General features: G+C 42.7%; 1 protein-coding gene across 2 annotated transcripts in view; it reads right to left on the bottom strand.

Moving 5' to 3' along the window:
* The window catches only part of NBAS (NBAS subunit of NRZ tethering complex), a 195,856-nt gene that overhangs the window by 164,161 nt on the left and 10,828 nt on the right, over nt 1-20,867 (bottom strand). For both annotated transcript variants that reach the window (XM_080997879.1, XM_080997878.1), the window contains exons 5-9: nt 17,620-17,667; nt 16,473-16,516; nt 15,779-15,912; nt 7,523-7,656; nt 6,163-6,261 (exon numbers count right to left, since the gene is read on the bottom strand). In XM_080997879.1, coding sequence (XP_080854005.1) covers nt 6,163-6,261; nt 7,523-7,656; nt 15,779-15,912; nt 16,473-16,516; nt 17,620-17,667 — 459 coding nt within the window. The remainder of the gene's footprint in view (nt 1-6,162; nt 6,262-7,522; nt 7,657-15,778; nt 15,913-16,472; nt 16,517-17,619; nt 17,668-20,867) is intronic.

The raw sequence follows: 20,867 nt of genomic DNA on the forward strand, positions 1-20,867 counted from the left end.
GAATTCATTCGAGTTCATAACGCTAGCAGACACCACAATATCATTTATAATTTAAGCGTCTCGTCTCAGGATGGGAGAGATTTAATGAAAGCTGGAGTAAAGCTGCCATATCAGGTTAGACAAAAACCCTGTTCCCACAGAACAAAAGAAGACATATGTATCATTGCAGCACATGCTTAAAATTTTAAAGAACTCTTCACAGAGCTGGCGAAGTGCAGCACAAAGCAGACGGGAGCTATATTAAGAGATCAAGACGCAGAGCTTTCAAATGAATCTTAGAGCTCCATTGAGGGCCACAAAAGGAGGTCTGAGCTCACTTATGAATTATTAACTTTTTAAAGGACTGGACAAGAGAGTCAATAATGCCAAAAAAAGAATAACCAAAACAAGGTGACAGATAGCCTGAGGCCATCAAGTGTCCAGATACTTTGAGCTGGTTGAGCTTGAATTCCTGCACCATGAATGACCTTTAATTTAGTAGTCAATGGAACTGAGGGAATGAAGGGATCATGGATGCAACACCTACTTGCTCTCTCCCTCTTTCTTTTGTGGAGAGCAGGCAAGCAACTTTTATACTCAAACAGCTGTTCAAGGTCTACTTTTCCTTACTGAACTTCTAAGATAGGCTAGCCAAGTTTGTCCCCTTGATATGTTTCAGGCTCCCAAAGTAGCTCTAGGCAGCATGCTCAATAGTAAGGAGTGAAGGGATATCTGGAGGGCACCATGTTGGCTACCCCTATATTGAGAGATGACAATAATATCAAGTTGCAGAAAAAGTACAGTGGTACCTCAGGTTAAGAACTTAATCCGTTCTGCAGGTCCGTTCTTAACCTGAAACTGTTCTTAACCTGAAGCACCACTTTAGCTAATGGGGCCTCCTGCTGCCGCCGCGCCACTGGAGCACGATTTCTGTTCTCATCCTGAAGCAAAGTTCTTAACCCGAGGTACTATTTCTGGGTTAGCGAAGTCTGTAGCCTGAAACATCTGTAACCCGAGGTACCACTGTATTATAGAACCCGTTCTGGTGTAAGTTAATAAATGTGCCGGTAAGACAAGTCGGGATCTTAAACTAACTTCGTACCTCGGTTTAAGATCCTGGTTTGTCCATTACAGTCATACAGTGGTACCTTGGTTTACAACCATGATCCATTCCGGAGGTCCGGTTGTAGACCAAAACAGGTTGTAACCCAAGGCATGCTTTCGCCAATGGGGCCTCCACAAAAAAATTGGTTGTAATCCAAAAAAAGGGACACGCACTTCCGGGTTTGATGTGGTTGTAATCCAAAGCGGTTGCAAACCAAGGTACCACTATACCTTGGTTCTCGAACACCTTGGTATGCACACGTTTTGGCTCCTGAACGCCGCAAACCCGAAAGTAAGTGTTTGCAAACGTTCTTTGGAAACTGGACATCTGACGCAGCTTCTGTGGCTTCCTGCAGCCAATCGGAAGCTGTGCCTCGGTTTCTGAATGTTTTTGGAAGTCGAACGGACTTCGGGAATGGATTCCTTCAAGAACCAAGGTACAACTGTACTGGTAAACATAGTTTTCCACATTGGGTGTAAGGAAAACTCTGTTTAGCTAAATATTTCCTGAGTTAAACATGGCAGGCAAGGAAGGTAATTGACCACACAGAGGATGAAGGAAGGTTCATGCATACCTCATCTTATGAAGTCATGGTATCTTCATCCAAATGGGGCCATTTTAAATTATTGAGATATATACAGTGATATCCCTCAATTCACAGTAGAGTCTTTGACCTAATGGTCAAAGTTATGGATTTTGTGCCACAATAGTTTGAGAAAGAAGATGGAGGAGAAGTTTCATTGCAGAGGTGAAATGACTTCTACTCACACAAGGACTTTGCTAGACACAAACCAGTGTCCTGGATGAAAGTGAAGAATATTCTAATACTGAAATGTGACAAAAATGTCTCAGCAATAGACTCACACAGGAATACAGCACTGATTAATACCAATTATAAAATGTTAACAATTCTAGCAGGAAGATTTAATCTAACGTTAGATTATTATAGTCAGGGAGAGTGTTCTCAGGTTTTTAAAGAGAAAACAATTGAGAGAGCGTAGAAGGGAAATGATCCATATCAATTACAGAGCAAAAACACCTGCAGTGCTGTTCTTTGCTGGGACCAGAAAGGCATTTGGAGACATACAATGAACACTCTTTTATGAAAATGGCACTAAAAGCAATGAGATTTTAGGTAAATGTTTTAAAGTTGGTTCTTCAACTACAAAGAAAGAAAGAAAGAAAGAAAGAACGAAAGAAAGAAAACCATCATCAGTGGGCATATCTCAAAATCTCTTGTACCATGGGGAAGGATGTCAGGCAAGGCCTTTCAACACTGTGATCTTCAATTTTGGGTACAAAAATGTTAACAACTGCAATAACGGAAGAAAATACCATAGCAAGTATTTTCCTACAAAATATAGTGGCGTAGGAGAGCTGAAAATAATGCCAATATATCTCACATCTGGCAACCAATGCACCCCTTTTCAGATAGCACATGGGTAGATGAGTCTAAAAAGCCCAGGACACAAACTTTCACAGTCCTCTAGCAGATATGATGGCTCATTTACCAGTTGTAATGTATTTAGCATTAACTCTGGAAGTGTATCCTTGATTCTGACCAAACTAAGCCTCCTAGAGCAAAATATAACTCAGGAGGCTTTGTTTTGTCAGAATCGAGTACAGTTGTACCTTGGATCTCAAACAACTTGCGAACTGAACATTTTGGGTCCCAAACGCCGCAAGCCCAGAAGTGATTGTTCTGGTTTGAGAACGTTATTTGGAACCCGAATGTCTGCCATGACTTCCACAGCTTCCAATTGGCTGCCAGAGCTTCCTGCAGCCAATCGGAAGCCGCACCTTGGTTCCCAAACCATTTTGGAAGTCGAACACACTTCCGGAACGGATTCTGTTTGACTTCCAAGGTCCAACTGTATACACATTTATAGTTAACGTGAAATACATCACTTTTGGGAAAGGATCCACCATAGCCACTGGAGGGTCGTGAAAATTTGTGTTCCAGGTTTTTTAGACTCATCTACCCATGTGCAATCTGAAACCAAAGGGGGCACAGTGGTTGCCAGATGTGATTTGTTTTTCAGCTGTCCTACCCCAGTCATAATGCTGCAATCCTAAACCCTCACTTACTTGGGTGCAAGTCCCATGGAATTCAACAGGACTTTACTTCCGAGTACATATACTCTATGATGATCACATCTTACACACATTTAACTTGAGCAATTTCAACCATACGCCGCTAAAGGTGTGCCAGAGTGTGACTTGCCTCAGGGTTTTTTTGTATGTCCTCACTCTCCATTGAGAGACGTATAAAAACGAGGCCACGAAATGCACAACAGCCTCAGACAGCATGAAAAAGAATTTGACTGCAAAATTGTGAATCGCAGCTCAAATCCCCACAGCTGCCATACTCCTTTTCACACTTTACTGGGGAAGGTAGGTGTCTTCTCTGGGGGACTTTAAAGATTATTGCAACACACGAGGGAAGGGGGCGGAACAGAACAATATCAATTCTGCAAGATGAAGAAATAATCTGCACTCCCTGGGAAAATAGATTAAGCTGTCAATCTGCTGTCAGCTGCCATCATCACAGAAATCTATGGGGAAAAGGAAGTCTTGGTGAAAAGGAATTGAATGAGGGTAATATTTGTAAGCATAAGGTAAGAAGAGCCTGCTGGATAGGCCCAGCAGCCTGTTTTCACAGCAGAAAACCAGATGCAGGGGGAAAACCCAGAAGGGCCTAAGCATACAAGCAATCTGCCCTCCCTAGATTTCCAGCAACCCATGTTCAGAAGCATCACTGCCTCCAACCACAGAGGCAGAGCATAGCCACTGACGCTAGTTATCGGAAGCAGAGTTCCAAGCATACGGAAACAAAGGAGAATGGCGAAAGGCAGATTACGTCCCACCACTGAGCAGTATAGTCGTAATGAGCTTGTCTTTCATATTCGCTATCTTAGCCAGACATATTACAAAGAAAAGAAGAAGAGTAGAAAGCTCTGGTTATCGAAGTCAGGCAGCTCTGTTTGCACAATGGGAGAAATTCCAAAATCCACAACCAAGCTGGGCTGAAAAATAAACCCGTGTTGAAACCAGACAGAAACACACTGGTGATATTCAAATCCGTAAATGCAGTTGCAAAAACTTTGAAGACCAGACAGACAAACAACCAAAGGGGGAGCGCATGACGATTCTGGGCTCAGGGGAAAAAAGCTATCATTTGGAGGCTGGGGATTTCTGCCAGCAGCTCTTGTAGGTATTCAAAAGTCATTTTTATCCATTTTAGCAGCATGGATTATCTTGCTAGTAAGAAATGATTTTAGTGAGAAGGACTAATGTTTCTGCATCCTTTGGAGGCTCTTCTGTTATCTTTGCAACAACAGCCCTTCTATTTGTTTGAGAAGGCCCATAACTTAGTGGTAGAGCATCTGCTTTGCATCTAGAAAGTCCAGTTTCAATCTCTGACATCTCCAGGTGCGGCCAGACAGTAGACGGGCCAATAGCTTAACACAGTATAGAGCAGCTGTATCCTGTATTCTAGCTTCAATTATTGTACCCAGCAAGTCAGTTAACTGCTACACAGGAACGATAATGTAAGGGTAGAGGAAAGGGGATTGATACTGTGGAGTGGACTGTACTGCCAAGCTTAGGTATGTTCCCCTCACCTTGAAGGAACCAGGTAATCAAGCCTTTGTTCTCCCCCAGACTATGTGAAAAGCTCAACCGCATAGCTCTCACAAGTCACTCTTCCAAACTTGGGTCTTCAGCTGTTTTTGGACTACACTTCCCATCATCCCTGACTACTGGTCCTGCTAGCTAGGGATAATAGGAGTTGTAGTCCAACAACAGCTGGCGACCCAAGTCCTATACCAATAATCTAGGAACTTTCAGCATTTTGAAACGAAACTAAGTTTTACTGCCTGTGAAGCGATTCTGAAGCACATGAAGCTGACCTCCAGACAGTCTGTAAGTAAACCATATTTATACTTACCAAACATGTGGACTTTTTCCTAGGGAAAACTTTGGGACTCACTTTAAAGGGCACATTTTAAAGGGCTAACAGCCTATATTTCCGCATCTACTTTGCTGTACAGTGGTACCTCGGGTTAAGTACTTAATTTGTTCCGGAGGTCCATTCTTAACCTGAAACTGTTCTTAACCTGAAGCACCACTTTAGCTAATAGGGCCTCCCACAGCTGCCGCGCCGCCGGAGCACGATTTCTGTTCTCATCCTGAAGCAAAGTTCTTAACCAGAGGTACTATTTCTGAGTTAGCGGAGTCTGTAACCTGAAGCATCTGTAACCCGAGGTACCACTGTATATTTGGTGAACTTAAATCTCTGCTAGGGTTGTCTCACCAAAGAGTACTTGCCCCCAACTTGGATCTTGGCACCAACCAAATAAGGCTAACATCTGCCAATGATAGGGTGCAAAACAATGGATTTGAACATTAAGAGAAGAGATCCATACAGAAATGGAACAACTTGTCTTGTGGAGCATCACCTCCTTGAAGGTTTTGAAATAAGGCAAACAGATCTTTCTGAAATACCTTAGTTTTTAGACTCTGCCATTTCAGAAAAGCAATCAGACGTAAATGACTAACAGTGCAAGCCTGTGCCTGTTTACACAGACGAATGTAAAGTATTCAGTTATGCCTACTCTCAGGTAAGTGTGGAATGGGATTGTGGCTTAGGCTGCATTTCTCCTTGATTTTAAAATAGCTGTAGGAACTGGAAGGCAAATCGAAAGGACCCTGAAGCTTTATCAGCACACCTGATGGGACAAACAAATACCTTCGGCTGGTCTGCCCACACAGACCCAACAATTCCTGGAGGATCAGTTTTGTAGGCATTTCTAGATCCCCTGGCATGCCTAGAACAAACTGCAACTATGCTAGTCTTTCCGCCACCCAAACCAAAAATGAAACAGAATTTCACCACTTTCTGAAAATGCCAGCAAACTCTTATCTTCCACCAGCAAACCATTTGCAACTTATAAAATGTGGGGTGGGAGAATTTATGGCCTTTTCCAAAATGCAACCAAATCACATAAACTACATCACAACACACACACACACTCTCTCTCTCTCTATATATATATATAATAGACTAACATACTTACCGGTGTGCAGGATGATAAATTACTGCAGTTATTCCATGGACATAATGGCTGCTGAAGTTGAAACTGTGGCTTTCTTGGAAGCTCTGATTCGTTCCAACACTGGACAAAAGTAAAGGCATTTATTTACTTATTTCTTGCATTTATATATTGTCCATCCATGGTTAAGTCCTCTGGGCAGTTTGCAAAATAGTTAAAAATGAAACAAATATAACTATTCAAAAAAAGTTAAAATAACAATATGCAGTGGAAATCATCATTTAAGAAGGCCTTCTTATAGACAGCATGGAGGCAGCAACAAGAAATCATTTCAAGACCAGAATTAAACCAGGAAGGGTAAAAGAAAGTGGTGCAATAATTTTAAGAGCAAAAGTGACTGTACGTAAATGGCCTGGGGCGGAGGATAGATCTTTACCTATTTTTTGGCAGATGCAAATCAACAATGTGAGAATGAGGCATTGCATAATTGAGGAGCCAGTGCCAAAAAGTCCCTTTCCCTGGTAATCACTTGCCTCCCTTCATTAGGTGAATAAACCTAAATCCTCTGAGGGGGATCTCAAGGATCAAGCAGAAAAAAGACAATCCCTTTGGCCAACCTGGTCTCATTCCCAAGTAATTTACGGCTTTAAATATTGAAACCGGCAGTTTGAGTTTGGCCCATAAACAGACTGCAAGCCAGTGCAGATAACAAAGCGCAGCATGATGTGATCACAATTGCAACTCCCCTGCTAAATGTCCTATTCTGGACCAGGGGGGACAGGGATGCGGGTGGCATTGTGATCTAAACCACTGAGCCTCTTGGGCTTGCTGATCAGAAGGCTGGCGGTTCGAGTCCCTGCAACGGAGTGAGCTCCCGTTGCTGTCCCAGCTCCTGCCAACCTAGCAGTTTGAAAGCATACCAGCTCTAGTAGATAAATAGGTACCACTGTGGCAGGAAGGTAAACAGCGTTTCCATGTGCTCTGGCTTCCGTCATGGCATCCCTTTGCGCCAGAAGCAGCTTAGTCATGCTGGCCACATGACCCAGAAAGCTGTCTGTGGACAAACGCCGGCTCTCTCAGCCTGAAAGCGAGGCGAGCGCCACAACCTCACAGTCGCCTTTGACTGGACTTAACCGCCCAGGGGTCCTTTACCTATTCTGGACCAGCTGAAATTCCCAGACCATTTCCAAAGGCAGCCTCACGCATAATTTATTTTTTTATATTCCACTTATGAATCACTTCCCAAAATGTATCCCAAAGTGATTTTAAAGCAGAAAATATAATGCACTGCAATAACGCATTAGATGCATGGTTTGTTTCACTAAAATAAGTTAACCCCAGTTAATACTGTTGGCTGGTGCAGAGGCATCAACCGAGCGCTTACCTGACAAGGTAGCTCTTCAGTTCGCCGCGGTAATTGATGACTAGCAGCTCGGCTGACCATTGGGCGCTCGCTTTGTATTCCAGAAAAATCAATCCAGCAATAGCATAGGTCATGTCTCCCGGGAAGCTAGCGCCCTGTACCAAAACAAAACATTTCTTAAAAACAAATTTCAAAAGAATTTTATTTGGCAAGAGAGTTAAAAAACAATTCCAAGAATGAGAAAATTGTTTCTACACTGAACCAAAAAAATAAAAATGTACGCTATTGTTGTTTGGTGGAAACACTGGGAACGAATAGGGTTCAAATTCCCTCCTGGGTGACCTGGCACCACTTGCTATCCATGACCTTAACTACCTCGCAAGGTTGTTGTGAAGATAAAATAGTGAGGGGAGAAACCAGGTAGGCCACTGGCAGCTGCTTAGAGGCAAATTGGGTTATAAATATAGAAAACATGGCAGCTAGAATATTATATGCACAGAAATGGAAAGAGGAGCAGGTCCCAATGAAGGAAGGGTGGCTTTTGAAATGGCACAGAAATGACAAAGCTGACAGAAATTAAGAGATCTGAATTACGAACTTTTCATAGAAGAATAGAGGCCTTTTGTGGAGTATTTTTAAAAATACGACAGTCAAATGAAATTGCCGGCAGGATTTGAGATAAAAGCAGCAGAAGAAAAATGATAAAGTAACTGTAATAGAGAAAGTTTTTTCCAATATATAAAGATATAACACAGTGGAAAAGGTTTGAGTAAAAATACTGTAGAAATGAGAGCGGGAAGTCAATTCATAAAACAATGTAACTATCTGATATGATGGAAACCATTAAAATGTTTGAAAAAATTCATTAAAATATATTACACAGAAAGTATACAGAAAATAAAATAAATGTGCCAGTACTATTTGTGCTAGAACCAAGCTTAGGACTAGTGCGATGGGATTGTTGCCTCCCCTTCTCCCCCTATCCATGCCCTGTGCTGCCCTCAAATCTGTTCTGAAAGGTTATGGGGAATGCCAAACTGGTTTAGGGGGTGCATGTTGTTGTTGTGTTGCTTAGTCATTTTGTCGTGTCCGACTCTTCGTGACCCCATGGACCAGAGCACGCCAGGCACTCCTGTCTTCCACTGCCTCCCGCAGTTTGGTCAAACTCTTTTTTTTTTTTTTTAAAGCAATTTATTGGGTTTTACAATAAAAGTAAACATAATAAACAATATAACATTTGTCTTAACATAGTTTCACATTTTCTTTGGACTTCCTCACATCTCCCGCTCCCACTTTCATCGTTGTAACATTTTGTCAGCAATTTATCATCTTATTTAAATTCTTATATCCCTTCTATATTTCATAATCTTATAATTCTCGAAAGGAGTTAAATTTTCACAGTCTTACTTATTTTCTTAAAAACTTCTAAATTTAGTGGTGCTCAGTTATTTTAGTCTAGCATCTTATTTAGCATTCACTCAAATTACAATGCTTTTGTAAATAATTCTTAAATTTCTTCCAATCCTCCTCAATCCTCTCTTCTCCCAGGTCACGAATTCTGCCGGTCATTTCAGCCAGTTCCATGTAGTCTATCAGTTGCATCTGCCATTCTTCCAGTGTGGGTAGATCTTGAGTTTTCCAGTGTTTTGCGAGGAGTATCCTTGCTGCTGTTGTTGCATACATAAAAAATGTCTGGTCCTTCTTTGCCACCCCTTGGCCGACAATACCCAAAAGGAAAGCCTCTGGTTTCTTAGTGAAGGTATATTTAAATACCTTTTTCAATTCATTATAAATCATTTCCCAGAACGCCTTCACTTTAGGGCAAGTCCACCAGAGGTGGAAGAACGTTCCCTCACACTCTTTACATTTCCAACACTTATTATCAGACAGGTGGTAAATTTTTGCGAGTTTGACTGGGGTCATATACCATCTATAAATCATTTTCATTACATTTTCTTTCAGAGCGTTACATGCAGTAAATTTCAATCCATTACTCCACAACCTCTCCCAGTCCTCAAACATGATATTATACCCAATGTCCTGTGCCCACCTTATCATAGCCGATTTAACCGTTTCATCTTGTGTATTCCATTTCAACAGCAAGTTATACATCCTTGAAAGTACCTTAATCTTTGGTTCTAACAATTCTGTTTCTAGTTTCGATTTCTCCACCTGGAACCCTAGTTTCTTATCATTTTTAAAAACTTCTTTAATCTGAGCGTAATGTAACCAATCTCGCACTTTGTCTTTCATTTTCTCCAAACTCTGCAATTTCCAATTGTCTCCTTCCTTTTCTAGTATTTCCCAATATTTTGGCCATTTAGCCTCCATATTGGGTCTTTTTCGGGCCTTAGCTTCCAGAGGTGAAAGCCACCTTGGTGTTTTATTTTCCAGCAAGTCTTTATATTTTGTCCAGACATTAAACAGTGATTTTCTGACAATATGGTTCTTAAAGGCCTTATTTGCTTTAACCTTGTCATACCATAAATATGCATGCCATCCAAAAGCATTGTTAAACCCTTCCAAATCTAACACATCAGTGTCTTCAAGAAGTAGCCAGTCTTTTAGCCAGCAGAACGCTGCGGCTTCATAATACAACTTTAAGTCTGGCAGGGCAAAGCCCCCTCTTTGTTTTGCATCGGTTAATATCTTAAACTTAATTCTGGGCTTTTTGCCCTGCCAGACAAACTTAGAAATGTCTCTCTGCCACTTCTGAAAGCACTCCGTTTTGTCCAAAACCTGAAGTGTTTGAAATAAAAACAACATCCTTGGCAATACATTCATCTTGATAGCAGCAATTCGGCCTAACAAAGAAAGTTTCAATTTTGACCAACTATCTAAGTCTCTCTTAATTTCTGTCCAGCATTTTTCATAATTGTCCTTAAATAGACTTAGGTTTTTTGCTGTTATGTTTACCCCTAGGTATTTTACTTTTTTAACCACATTAAGTTCCGTCTCATTCTGAAACCGTTCTGACTCTGTATCAGTCAAATTTTTCCCCAAAACCTTAGTTTTCTGTTTATTTAGTTTAAATCCAGCCACCCGACCAAAGTCATTAATCAGTTGTAATACTCTTTTCATACTGGGCTCTGGCTTCTGCAGGGTCAAAACCAGGTCATCTGCGAAAGCTTTTAATTTATATTGTTTCTGACCGACCTGAATTCCTTCCACCAACCGATCCCCTCTAATCATGTTCAATAGCACTTCCAGAACCGAAATGAATAACAAAGGGGAAATAGGGCAACCTTGTCGTGTCCCTTTTTCAATTTTGAGCTCTTCTGTAACCACATTATTAACTATCAATTTAGCTTTCTGTTCTGAATATATCGCCTCAATCCCATTCTCAAAACCCCGTCCCACTCCCATCTCTTTTAAATTTCCCATCATAAATTTCCAGGAGATATTGTCAAAGGCCTTCTCCGCGTCTATAAAAATTAAAACTGCTTTTGTATTTATATCTGTTTGCAAAAGTTCCAAAATGTCAATAATGTTCCTTGTATTAGCAAACAGATATCTACCTGGGAGAAAGCCGGCCTGGTCCTTATGAATTACTTCATTTAAAACTTTTTTAAATCTATTTGCCAAAATGTCTGCAAATATTTTGTAATCCACATTTAAAAGAGAGATGGGACGGTAGTTCTTAAGTTGTGTCTTTTCAGCTTCCGACTTTGGTATTAATGTGATGAACGCTTCCTTCCACGACTCCGGTGCCCTCTTCCCCTCCATAATTTCATTGCTGACCTCCATCAAGGGTTGTATCAAATAATCTTTTAATGTCTTATAGTACTTGGAGGTCAGCCCATCTGGTCCTGGAGATTTGCCGAGTTGCATGTTCTGGATGGCTTGTTCAATCTCCTGTCGTGTTATTTTAGAATTCAGGATTGTCCTATTTTCTTGTGACAATTTAGATAGTCCATTTTTTGCCAAAAATTGTTTAATCTCAACATCGTCTTGCGGCCCTTGGGTGTATAATTTTTTGAAATATCTCTGGAAACACTTTCTAATGTCCACTGGATTCTGAATGTTTTTTCCATCAACCTCTAAGTTTGTAACAGTATTTAATCTTTGTCTTCTCTTCAACTGCCAAGCTAGCAGTTTTCCACATTTATTCGCCGACTCAAACGTTTTTTGTTTCATTAATTTAACCTTCCATTCAATTTCCTGATTTATCAATTTAGAATATTGTGTTTGATAAAGTTTAATTTCTCTCAGAGTTGGCTGTGACTTCGGGTTCACTCTTAATTTCTTCTCTAATTCTTTTATTTTATCCAAGATCTTATCTTTTTTCTCATTTTGTGTTCTTTTCTTTACTGCATTCTGTTGTATCAAGAATCCCCTCATTACAGCTTTACTTGCGTCCCAGACTATTCTTTTTTCCACCATATTATTCATATTTATCTCAAAGTAATCCTTCAAAACTTTTTGGGCCTTCTTGGTAATTTCCTGATCTCTGAACAAATTGTCATTCATCTTCCATCTAAAGGATCCAGTTGGTAATAGTGTCATATCCATCTTTACTGCATTATGGTCGGAACAGGTCTTTGGGCAGATTTCCACTTTTCTGACCTTAGGTGCCAGGCCTCTAGAAATCCATATTTGGTCGATTCTTGTCCAGGTCAGTTGGGCTTCAGAAAAGAATGTTCCCTCTCTTCCTAGTGGGTTCTTTGTCCTCCAAATGTCAATCAAATCCATATTGTCAGTCATTTCAAAAAAGGTTTTAGGTAGTCTGCCGTCTTTTGTAACATTTTGACTTTGTGACTTGTCCATGTTAGTTGATACGACCCCATTCATATCTCCCATCATTATGATGTTGTTGTAATCCAGATAGTCCAGCATTGTCTCCTGCAGCTTCTTGTAAAATTCCGATTTCCCTTCATTAGGTGCATAGATTCCTAATATCAACAGTTTCTCTCCTTGATATTGTATCTCAATAGCCAAAATTCTTCCATGTTCATCTTTAAATAAGAATTTAGGTGACAGGCTCTCTTTTGCATATATCACCACGCCTCTCTTCTTAACTTTGTCCGACGATACAAATTCCTGGCCCAATCTTTTATTTATTAACACTTTTCTGTGGAGCCTCGTCACATGTGTTTCTTGTAAACAGATAATGTCCAATTGTTCTTTTTTTAATATGTGAAATATTTTCTTCCTTTTTTCCGGAATGTTACAACCATTAATATTCCAACTCAGCAGTTGCAGAGACATCCTGGATCAATCTGGTTATTTCTCCAGGGGTGGTATCTTCTCTGAATCTTCAGGTTCCCCAGGTGCTGGTGTTGATGCTGGCGTTGCCCCAGGCCCAGAGGGTAGTTCAATTCCTTTTTGAAGATCCTCTCCGTATGTAGCCAAAAATTTGTCTCTCTCTTCCAATGTTCTAACTTTGACCTTTCTCCCTCTAAAGGTAAAAGATATTCCTTGGGGAAATTCCCACCTGAATGGAATTGCGTTGCTCCTTAGTAGTTTAGCAAGTTCAGAATAGGCGGCTCTAAGATCCAGCAGTTGTCTTGGGATATCTTTATAAATTTCAATTCTTCTGTCCAAAACCTCCAGTGACTTTCCGTAATGTAGGCCCAAAATCTTATCCCTTTCCTCCTTTGATCTCAATGTTATCAAACAGTCTCTGGGCCTCTCCTTCTTTATGAATCTTCCAAGTCTGAAAGCTGACACAATTTTAAAGTCCTTTTCTTCCAAATTCCAGAACTTGGAGAATTCTTTGGTCAAAAACTCAGTTAGATTTCCTTCTTCTGCCTCTTGTAATGATCTAATCCTCAAATTATTCTCACGATTTCGCAGTTCTATCATAGAAAGATAAATCTGATGTTCCCCAACTTGTTTAGTGAGTGGTCTTACCTCTTGCTCTAAATTTTCCAATTTTTGTCTGGTGTCCTCAGCCAATTTCCGATTTTCTGCTGAGGCCTCCGTTAACTGTCCAATTGCTTGTGTATTCTGTACCACTTGTATAGTTAATTTATTTAGACATTCTGTATTTTTATCAATCTTTGCTGATTGCACATCTACTTTCTTGTCCAAAGCTTCCAATTTTTCAAAGATTTTGTCTAGAACAGAAACAGATACTCCTGAGGCCATATCTTCCAATTGTAACTGCTCTGCTTCACCCTCTCCCTCTTTTGCCTATGACAAGGCAACTTCTTCAACTTCTACTTCTGAGGGCAAAGTAGGTACAGATGATCTACGTGTCTGCGAGGCTGAGGTTAGAGTTGTTAAAGTTGTTTGTCTAACTCTCCCTCTTTTTCTTGTGCCACTCATTCCAACGTTATCTGTCAGTCAAGGTCACACTGAGTTATTCCCATGGGAATGGAAAGGCCCAGAGCAAGCAAACAACAAGGGAATCGAAAATAAATGTACATGTAAAGTCACTGTTTTAATCCAATCCTCTAGAGGGAGCTTAAAATGTCTTTCAGAGTCTAATTTAATGTCCAAGAACCTTCAGATACAAATGTTTAGCAGAGTTTATAAATGGTCACTTTGTTACAGACAGTGCTTATTTGTCTCCAAAAAGAATGTTTCAAATTTAAAAGGTCTCAATACCCTCAGATTGTTGCAAGTTCCAATATACAGTATCCAAATCTGAAGTACTGACAGCTCAATCTCTTAATGCACAGGCAGCTCCTGACTCTGGGTTTCACCTTCTAATTTGTAATCCAATAAAAGGAGGAAAGTCAAGTGCAAGTAATAATTCCAAATCTTTAGCTTAAAGTCTTTACTTTAAATTGCAAGTTCAGTAGATGCTTAGATCTGTAAAGTTTAGAATCTCTTTCTTTCAGCCTCCACTCCTCCAGCTGATTGCTTTTTTCAAGTTCAATGGCTGCGGAAGACGGACTTCCTGTTTCCACGTCTCTCCGCTTTCAGCCAAGTTCAAGCCAATTAAGATTTTTCATTTAAAGTCTCTAATTTCAAGTGATTCAGTCTTTTACTCACGAATAAGTTGCTTTTCATCCGAATCCGTAATTTGACAGGAAAAGGGATCAGCGCTCACCGGCAGCAGCAGCGCGGCTTCGCTCCACAGACTGTGAAGCAGCTCTCAGCGCCGCAACCCCCCTCCACGCTCCGGAGCCCCTTACGGGGTTCCTTTCGCGCTTGGAGGGTCGCTCAAGGCGCCCACCGAGCCTCAAGACCCCAGGCTCTTGCTGCCTGGGGTTTTCCGAAGTGGGTCTCCGCTTCGCCGTAGCGGACGACCCGTTGTCTGCGGAGCCTCCTCTCCCGTTCAGAAGAGGACCGCCATTGCCGTTCGCGCCGCCCCCGGAAGTTGTTGTTTGGTCAAACTCATGTGGTAAATTCGAGAACACTGTCCAACCATCTCGTCCTCTGTCGTCCCCTTCTCCTTGTGCCCTCAATCTTTCCCAACATCAGGGTCTTTTCCAGGAAGTCTTCTCTTCTCATGAGGTGGCCAAAGTATTGGAGCCTCAGCTTCACGATCTGTCCTTCCAGTGAGCACTCAGGGCTGATTTCCTTAAGAATGGAGAGGTTGGATCTTCTTGCAGTCCATGGGACTCTCAAGAGTCTCCTCCAGCACCATAATTCAAAAGCATCAATTCTTCAGCAATCAGCCTTCTTTATGGTCCAGCTCTCACTTCCGTACATCACTACTGGGAAAACCATAGCTTTAACTATACGGACCTTTGTTGGCAAGGTGATGTCTCTGCTTTTTAGGATACTGTCTAGGTTTGTCAGGGGGTGCATGTGGGGGCATGAAAGGGGGGCATGTTCTGTTGTGCAAGGAGAAAGGTCCAAGATCATGAGAGCTGGAGTCCAGTAACATATGGAAGACCACACATTTCCCAACCCATTTTAGAACATATCCCTTCTTAAAGCTTTCAAGAGTTTACAATGCTGCAATCACCTTCCTATTAGAAAGCCTAAATAGTAGATTTAGGATTAAATAAAAGGGTGAAAGCTGCCACAGCAAGCAATATTTTCGACAATACAGGAAGCAGCTGCCTAGTTCAGATGTTAAACCGCATCCCCTTGGAACAGTTATTTTCAGAGGGTCACAACAAAAGCAATTCCACCCTAAAGCACCGACAGCTTTGCTGTCACAAATAAAAATTAATGTACTTCTGTTTGGCTACGTGAAAGGCTGAATGGAAATTCACCAATAAACATGCAAAGCGACCATTCAACAAAATGAGCCATAAAGCGCTCACAATGCAAGCTCTCTCCGCATAAGTACGTCACATTAAAACCGTAATAGCTAAAAAGCTTCCATTTGCATGCAAATTGGACTTGTAAAATCCGGAAAAGAAAAGTAAATACCGGTGAAATGACCAAGAGTTCACTGCCGACCAAATCAAACACTCGCACGGTCCCTGTGCTTTCGCCGTAGGCGAGCAAAGTGCAGTCGTGACTCCACGCTACACGTCTCCATTGCGGGTTGGGATCCTTCGGGACTATGGGGGCAGAAAGAGACACGTTAATAAATCCAGAACAAAAGGTGTATTAAGTCAGTGGTGCTACTTTTACTTGCAGTAGGCTGTGGAGGGGGCAGTCTCAGCTACAATATGAACTGATCCACACAAATAGGGCTGCCAACAATTTTGGGGTCTTCTGAAAGAAAGCTCAATAACTTTTGGGGTGTCCTGGCTTTTACTTTTTGAAATATGGCAACCCTACACACAAACAGCACAAAAAAGCTACCACATGGAAGCCATAACATCACTATTACAAACCCTAATAAAATATCCGTTCACCAAGAAAGGTACAGGCAGGCTTTGGGTAACCCTGAGGTTTGCAGAAGTAAATAAATAAGATTAAACCTAATGCAATTGTGTATGTGAAAAACAGCCCGACGATAGCAGGCATGTTATGTGGTCACAATATGCTGGAATAAAAACTGAGGATTGGGGCAAGTGTGGCTGGGGCTGGAGGGTAAGAGAACGGAATTTTGTTAAAGGTCTCACTTGTTAATTGCTACTTTTCGTAGTTTGCTTGGGTGTGAAAAGCTACGTACCTTGACATTTCCCAATGACAGACCCAAACTCATCCTTCGCAGACCTGCAGGATTTGAATTTCATATATAAAACTTGATGCAATGTACATTTGTCAAGATTCATGGCTGTGTCGCTAATCCTCGTCTAAAGCAGAAATGGGGCTCCTGCGACCCTCTAAATGTCATTGGACTCGAACTCCCATGAGCCCTGAGAGTCAAGGATGATGGGAGATGTAGTCCAACATGTTCCCCATCCCTGGCTTAAAGAAAATGAACATGCACAAACAGATTCTGGTGCATTAATAGCAAACTGAATTGTGCCAAGTATATATGGATACTCCGGTTCAAGGAAGTGTGCTCAACAGTCAGGGACAATAAGAGTGCTAATCCAACAAAATTTAGAGGGCACCACATTGGCCACCTCTGCTGTAAACACAACACAAACTTCACAATGAATCTGACATAAATAAGCTGTTTCTATAATAATAAGATAACTTCCTTACGATTTTAGCACATTATTTCACGTGCAGGGGATATCTAATTCAGTAACATGTATCAGATATTAAAGCTCTTTAGATTAAATATCATATCAAAACTAAAGAACAGAAGTTTCAGACCAGTTTTCCCCCCATTCTCTGACTTGGAATTTAACTAAATACTGGCTGTCGTCACATGATCAGATGTAGCCGTTTTGTTCCTTCCTTGACACAAGCAGCAAAAGGAACCAGGAACCAACAGCGAGCTCTCTATTACTTCCATACTGGAAAACTATGCTTAAGGCTTCCAAACAAACCAGGCTATGAAGCCACAAATTAAAGTTGGCTTCCAAGTCCTGGCATGTTTGGAAGCCATTATCCATAGTTCCCAGTTTGGACATAACTTGAAGCTATGATTCCATTTGATTTCACTGCTCACACCCAGGGAAGAACAAGGATGCACAAAGTTTGTGTGTGTCACAAGATTTGTTTACGTGAAACCCCCAGACTAGCAATATGGCTACTGTGTTATATGACCTCGCACACTCCGACTGGCAAGACAAAATTACTAAAATAGGTATGCACATTGTGTTATACTTATACTGTGATCCTATTCACTTGCCTGGGAGCAAGCCACAATGGGGCTCACTTCTGAATAGACATCCATACGATTCTACTGTTATTCATCTTACCTTATTTCTATGCACTGGTCTTGAACAGCTGCTAACAATTTTCCATTGCTAAAAGAGAAAAGCTTTGAATGAAAAAAAAATCCCACATAATAATTACTGCTTTCAAAAGATGTCAGGAATAATTTTATATCCTCCAAGTCTTAAACCTAAAGGGTAAGCTACTGTTCCTTTGGAACCTGAATTGGATCATATAAAGTATCAGAATTCCCTAATTCCTAATGCCATCGCTCTCCAATAACCAGCATGTGTCAAAGATCAGACAGTGGTCTGGTCTGCATGTCATGTTAAGCCAAACCATGGTGTGATGGGACGATGAGCTGCTTGTGTGTAAAATCCTAGTCCCTCAGAGTTTGGTCAAGTTTGCAAACCTCTGTCTGTAACGGAGCCCCTTAAACATGGCTCCGTCAGTCGCTGGCAGATTCCGACAGTGGTTGCTTTCGGAATCGCTTCCAACATAAAAGCTCCTTAACGGAAACACGTCTTCTGGACTCTCTGCGTGACAGTTTCCGGCGAGGAGTGGGTGTCCCTACAGGAGGTCCTGAAACCTCCCCACTGTTTTCGCTGGAAGTGTCTCTGAGCCATCCCTCCAGCTCCCTTTCCCTCAGCTCAGCTCCTCTCCCCCTACTGGTTCCCTCTTCAGCTGCTGAGTCTCTCCCAACCTGTGTGAGCCCTTTCACTTCCCTTCCTTCCGATGGCAGTTCCCTGACATCCACCTCCCCTCCAGGGCCCCCTTCATCCCCTCTCGCCCCCTCCTCTACGGGCGGTGAGGAGGCAAAACCCCGGAATGAACTTCCTTCATCTTCCGATGTCCCGAACACTTCTCTCCACCTGTTGCGGTTCCTGGTCTCGAAGTACTCCTCCTCCTCAGAGTCCATCTCCCCTTCCCCTTCCGATTCCGAGAATCCTTCCAACTCCTCCTCCTCATCGGTGGTCCCAAAGTATTCCCTCCGGAACCTCTCCACAGGCTGAGGTTTCCTTGGGAACCTTTGATGGAACGTTTCTATCAATACCTCGTCATTGATATCTTCTGCCATTACCCAAGTGTTCTACAAATAACTTCGCTGTCTCTTCCGCCGTGACTGCATGCGAGCAGGCTACAAAGTGGCACATCTTTGTTAGTAGGTCTACCACCACCATGATGGCTGTTTTCCCCTTGGACTTCGGCAGATCAGTCATAAAATCTATCGACACTGCCTCCCAAGGTCGTTCTGGGGTTGGTAAGGGTTCTAATAGCCCCGCCGGTGCCCGCCTCTCCCCTTTGGCTCGCTGGCATTGCTCACACCCTCTTACATACTCCCGTACATCTTCCCTCACCTTAGGCCACCAAAATTCCCTGGTGACCAACCACATGGTTTTGTGTTGTCCAAAATGCCCCGCCGTGGGGCTGTCGTGCAACTGCTTGAGTACCCTCCCCCTTAAGTCTCCTTCAGGGATATACAGTGCCCCTTTGTAATACAAAGCTCCATTTCTTTCCTCGAAACCCCCTGGTTCCTCTCCCTCACCCCTAAGACCTCTGAGCTTATTCTGGGCGTATTCATCATTCTCTGTTTCCTCTACCAGTTCTCTTTGTCCCACCAATGCCGCCCCACACACCCAGCGGTCCTCTGGAATGACATGTCTCTCTTCGGGTGCTCCCTCCCCCTCCAAATATTCAGGTTTGCGTGAGAGAGCGTCCGCCCTAATGTTCTCTGGGCCTGGCACGTAACAAATCTCAAAGTTAAATTTGGAGAACTCCTGGGCCCATCTCACTTGCCGTTGGTTGAGCACTCGTGCCGTCCTCCAATACTCTAGGTTCTTGTGGTCAGTGCACACTTGCACCTTATGTTGTGCGCCAATTAGCAGGTGCCTCCATCTCCGGAACGCCTCATGAATGGCTAGTAGTTCTCGGTCATACACCGTGTAGTTCCTCTCGGATTTGTTCAGCTTTCGCGAAAAAAAGGCACACGGTCTCCACTCTGACTCCTCCTTCCCTGGCTGCAGAAGCACCGCCCCAATAGCTCTGTCTGATGCGTCAGTTTCCACTCTCATCGGTTTTTGTAAATCCACATGCAGGAGTTGTTGTTCCGAGGCGAAGGCCCTTTTTAGTTCCTCAAATGCTCGCTCCGCCTCCTCAGTCCAAACGAACTTCTTCTTACTGCTGAGACAGTCCGTAATGGGCGCCGTCAGGTGGGCAAAGTTTCGGATGAACTTACGATAGAAGTTCCCAAATCCTAGGAACCTCTGCACATCCTTCCTTGTTTTGGGTGTTTTCCATTCCAGCACCGCCTGGACCTTGCCGGGATCCATGGCCAATCCCTTGTCTGACAGGCGATACCCCAGGAATTCCACCTCCTTGGTATGAAACTGACACTTCTCCAGTTTCACCCACAGCTGGTTGGCTTGCAGCCTGCTCAACACTTCTCTGACGTCTCTCACATGCTGCTCCTCATTCTCAGAATACACCAACACGTCGTCTAAGAAGGCCACACAATTCTTGTAAAGCAAAGGCCCCAGGACGTGGTTCATAAACGATTGAAAGCACGCGGAGCCTCCTTGTAGGCCGAAGGGCATAACTAAATATTCAAATGCCCCCAAAGGGGTGAACATGGTGGTTTTCCATTCATCCCCCTTCCTTATTCGTATCAGGTTGTACGCCCCCCTTAGGTCCAGTTTAGTAAAAATCTTTCCCTTCCTGACCCTTGTCAAAATGTCGTCAATCCTGGGCATAGGGAAAGCCACTGGTTCTGACACTGCATTTAAGGCCCTGAAGTCACACACAAGCCTCGGCTTGTTCGTGTTTTTTTTTATCCACAAAAAACACTGGGCTGCCCCCCACCGCCCTGGACTCTCTGATGAACCCTCTTTTCAGGTTCTTGTCAATGAACTCTCTTAGCTCCTGCATCTCTCTGTCTGACATGGCGTACAGCTTGCCTACAGGGAGCTGTGCCCCAGGGAGTAAATTGATTTGACAGTCAAAGGGTCTATGCGGAGGTAGTTGGTCAGCTTCCCTTTCGCTGAAGACGTCGCGGAGATCTGCGTATTGTCGTGGTACCTTCACGTTCTCCGTTACTTCAGTCCCTGCTAGGGTGGCTTGGGCCCCTGCCAAACCCTTTCCCTCTTTGCAGTGTTCTAAGCAATGTGCTGAACCAAAAGAAACCACTCTCTGATGCCAGCCCACCAGCGGATCATGTAACGCTAGCCAGCTCATCCCCAATATAATGGGAGCTCCTCCCAAGGTGGCCACATTAAACGCTATCAGTTCGGTGTGC

Source organism: Podarcis pityusensis, assembly GCF_964106645.2.
Source record: "Podarcis pityusensis genome assembly, chromosome: 3".
Classification (NCBI taxonomy): Eukaryota; Metazoa; Chordata; class Lepidosauria; order Squamata; family Lacertidae; genus Podarcis; species Podarcis pityusensis.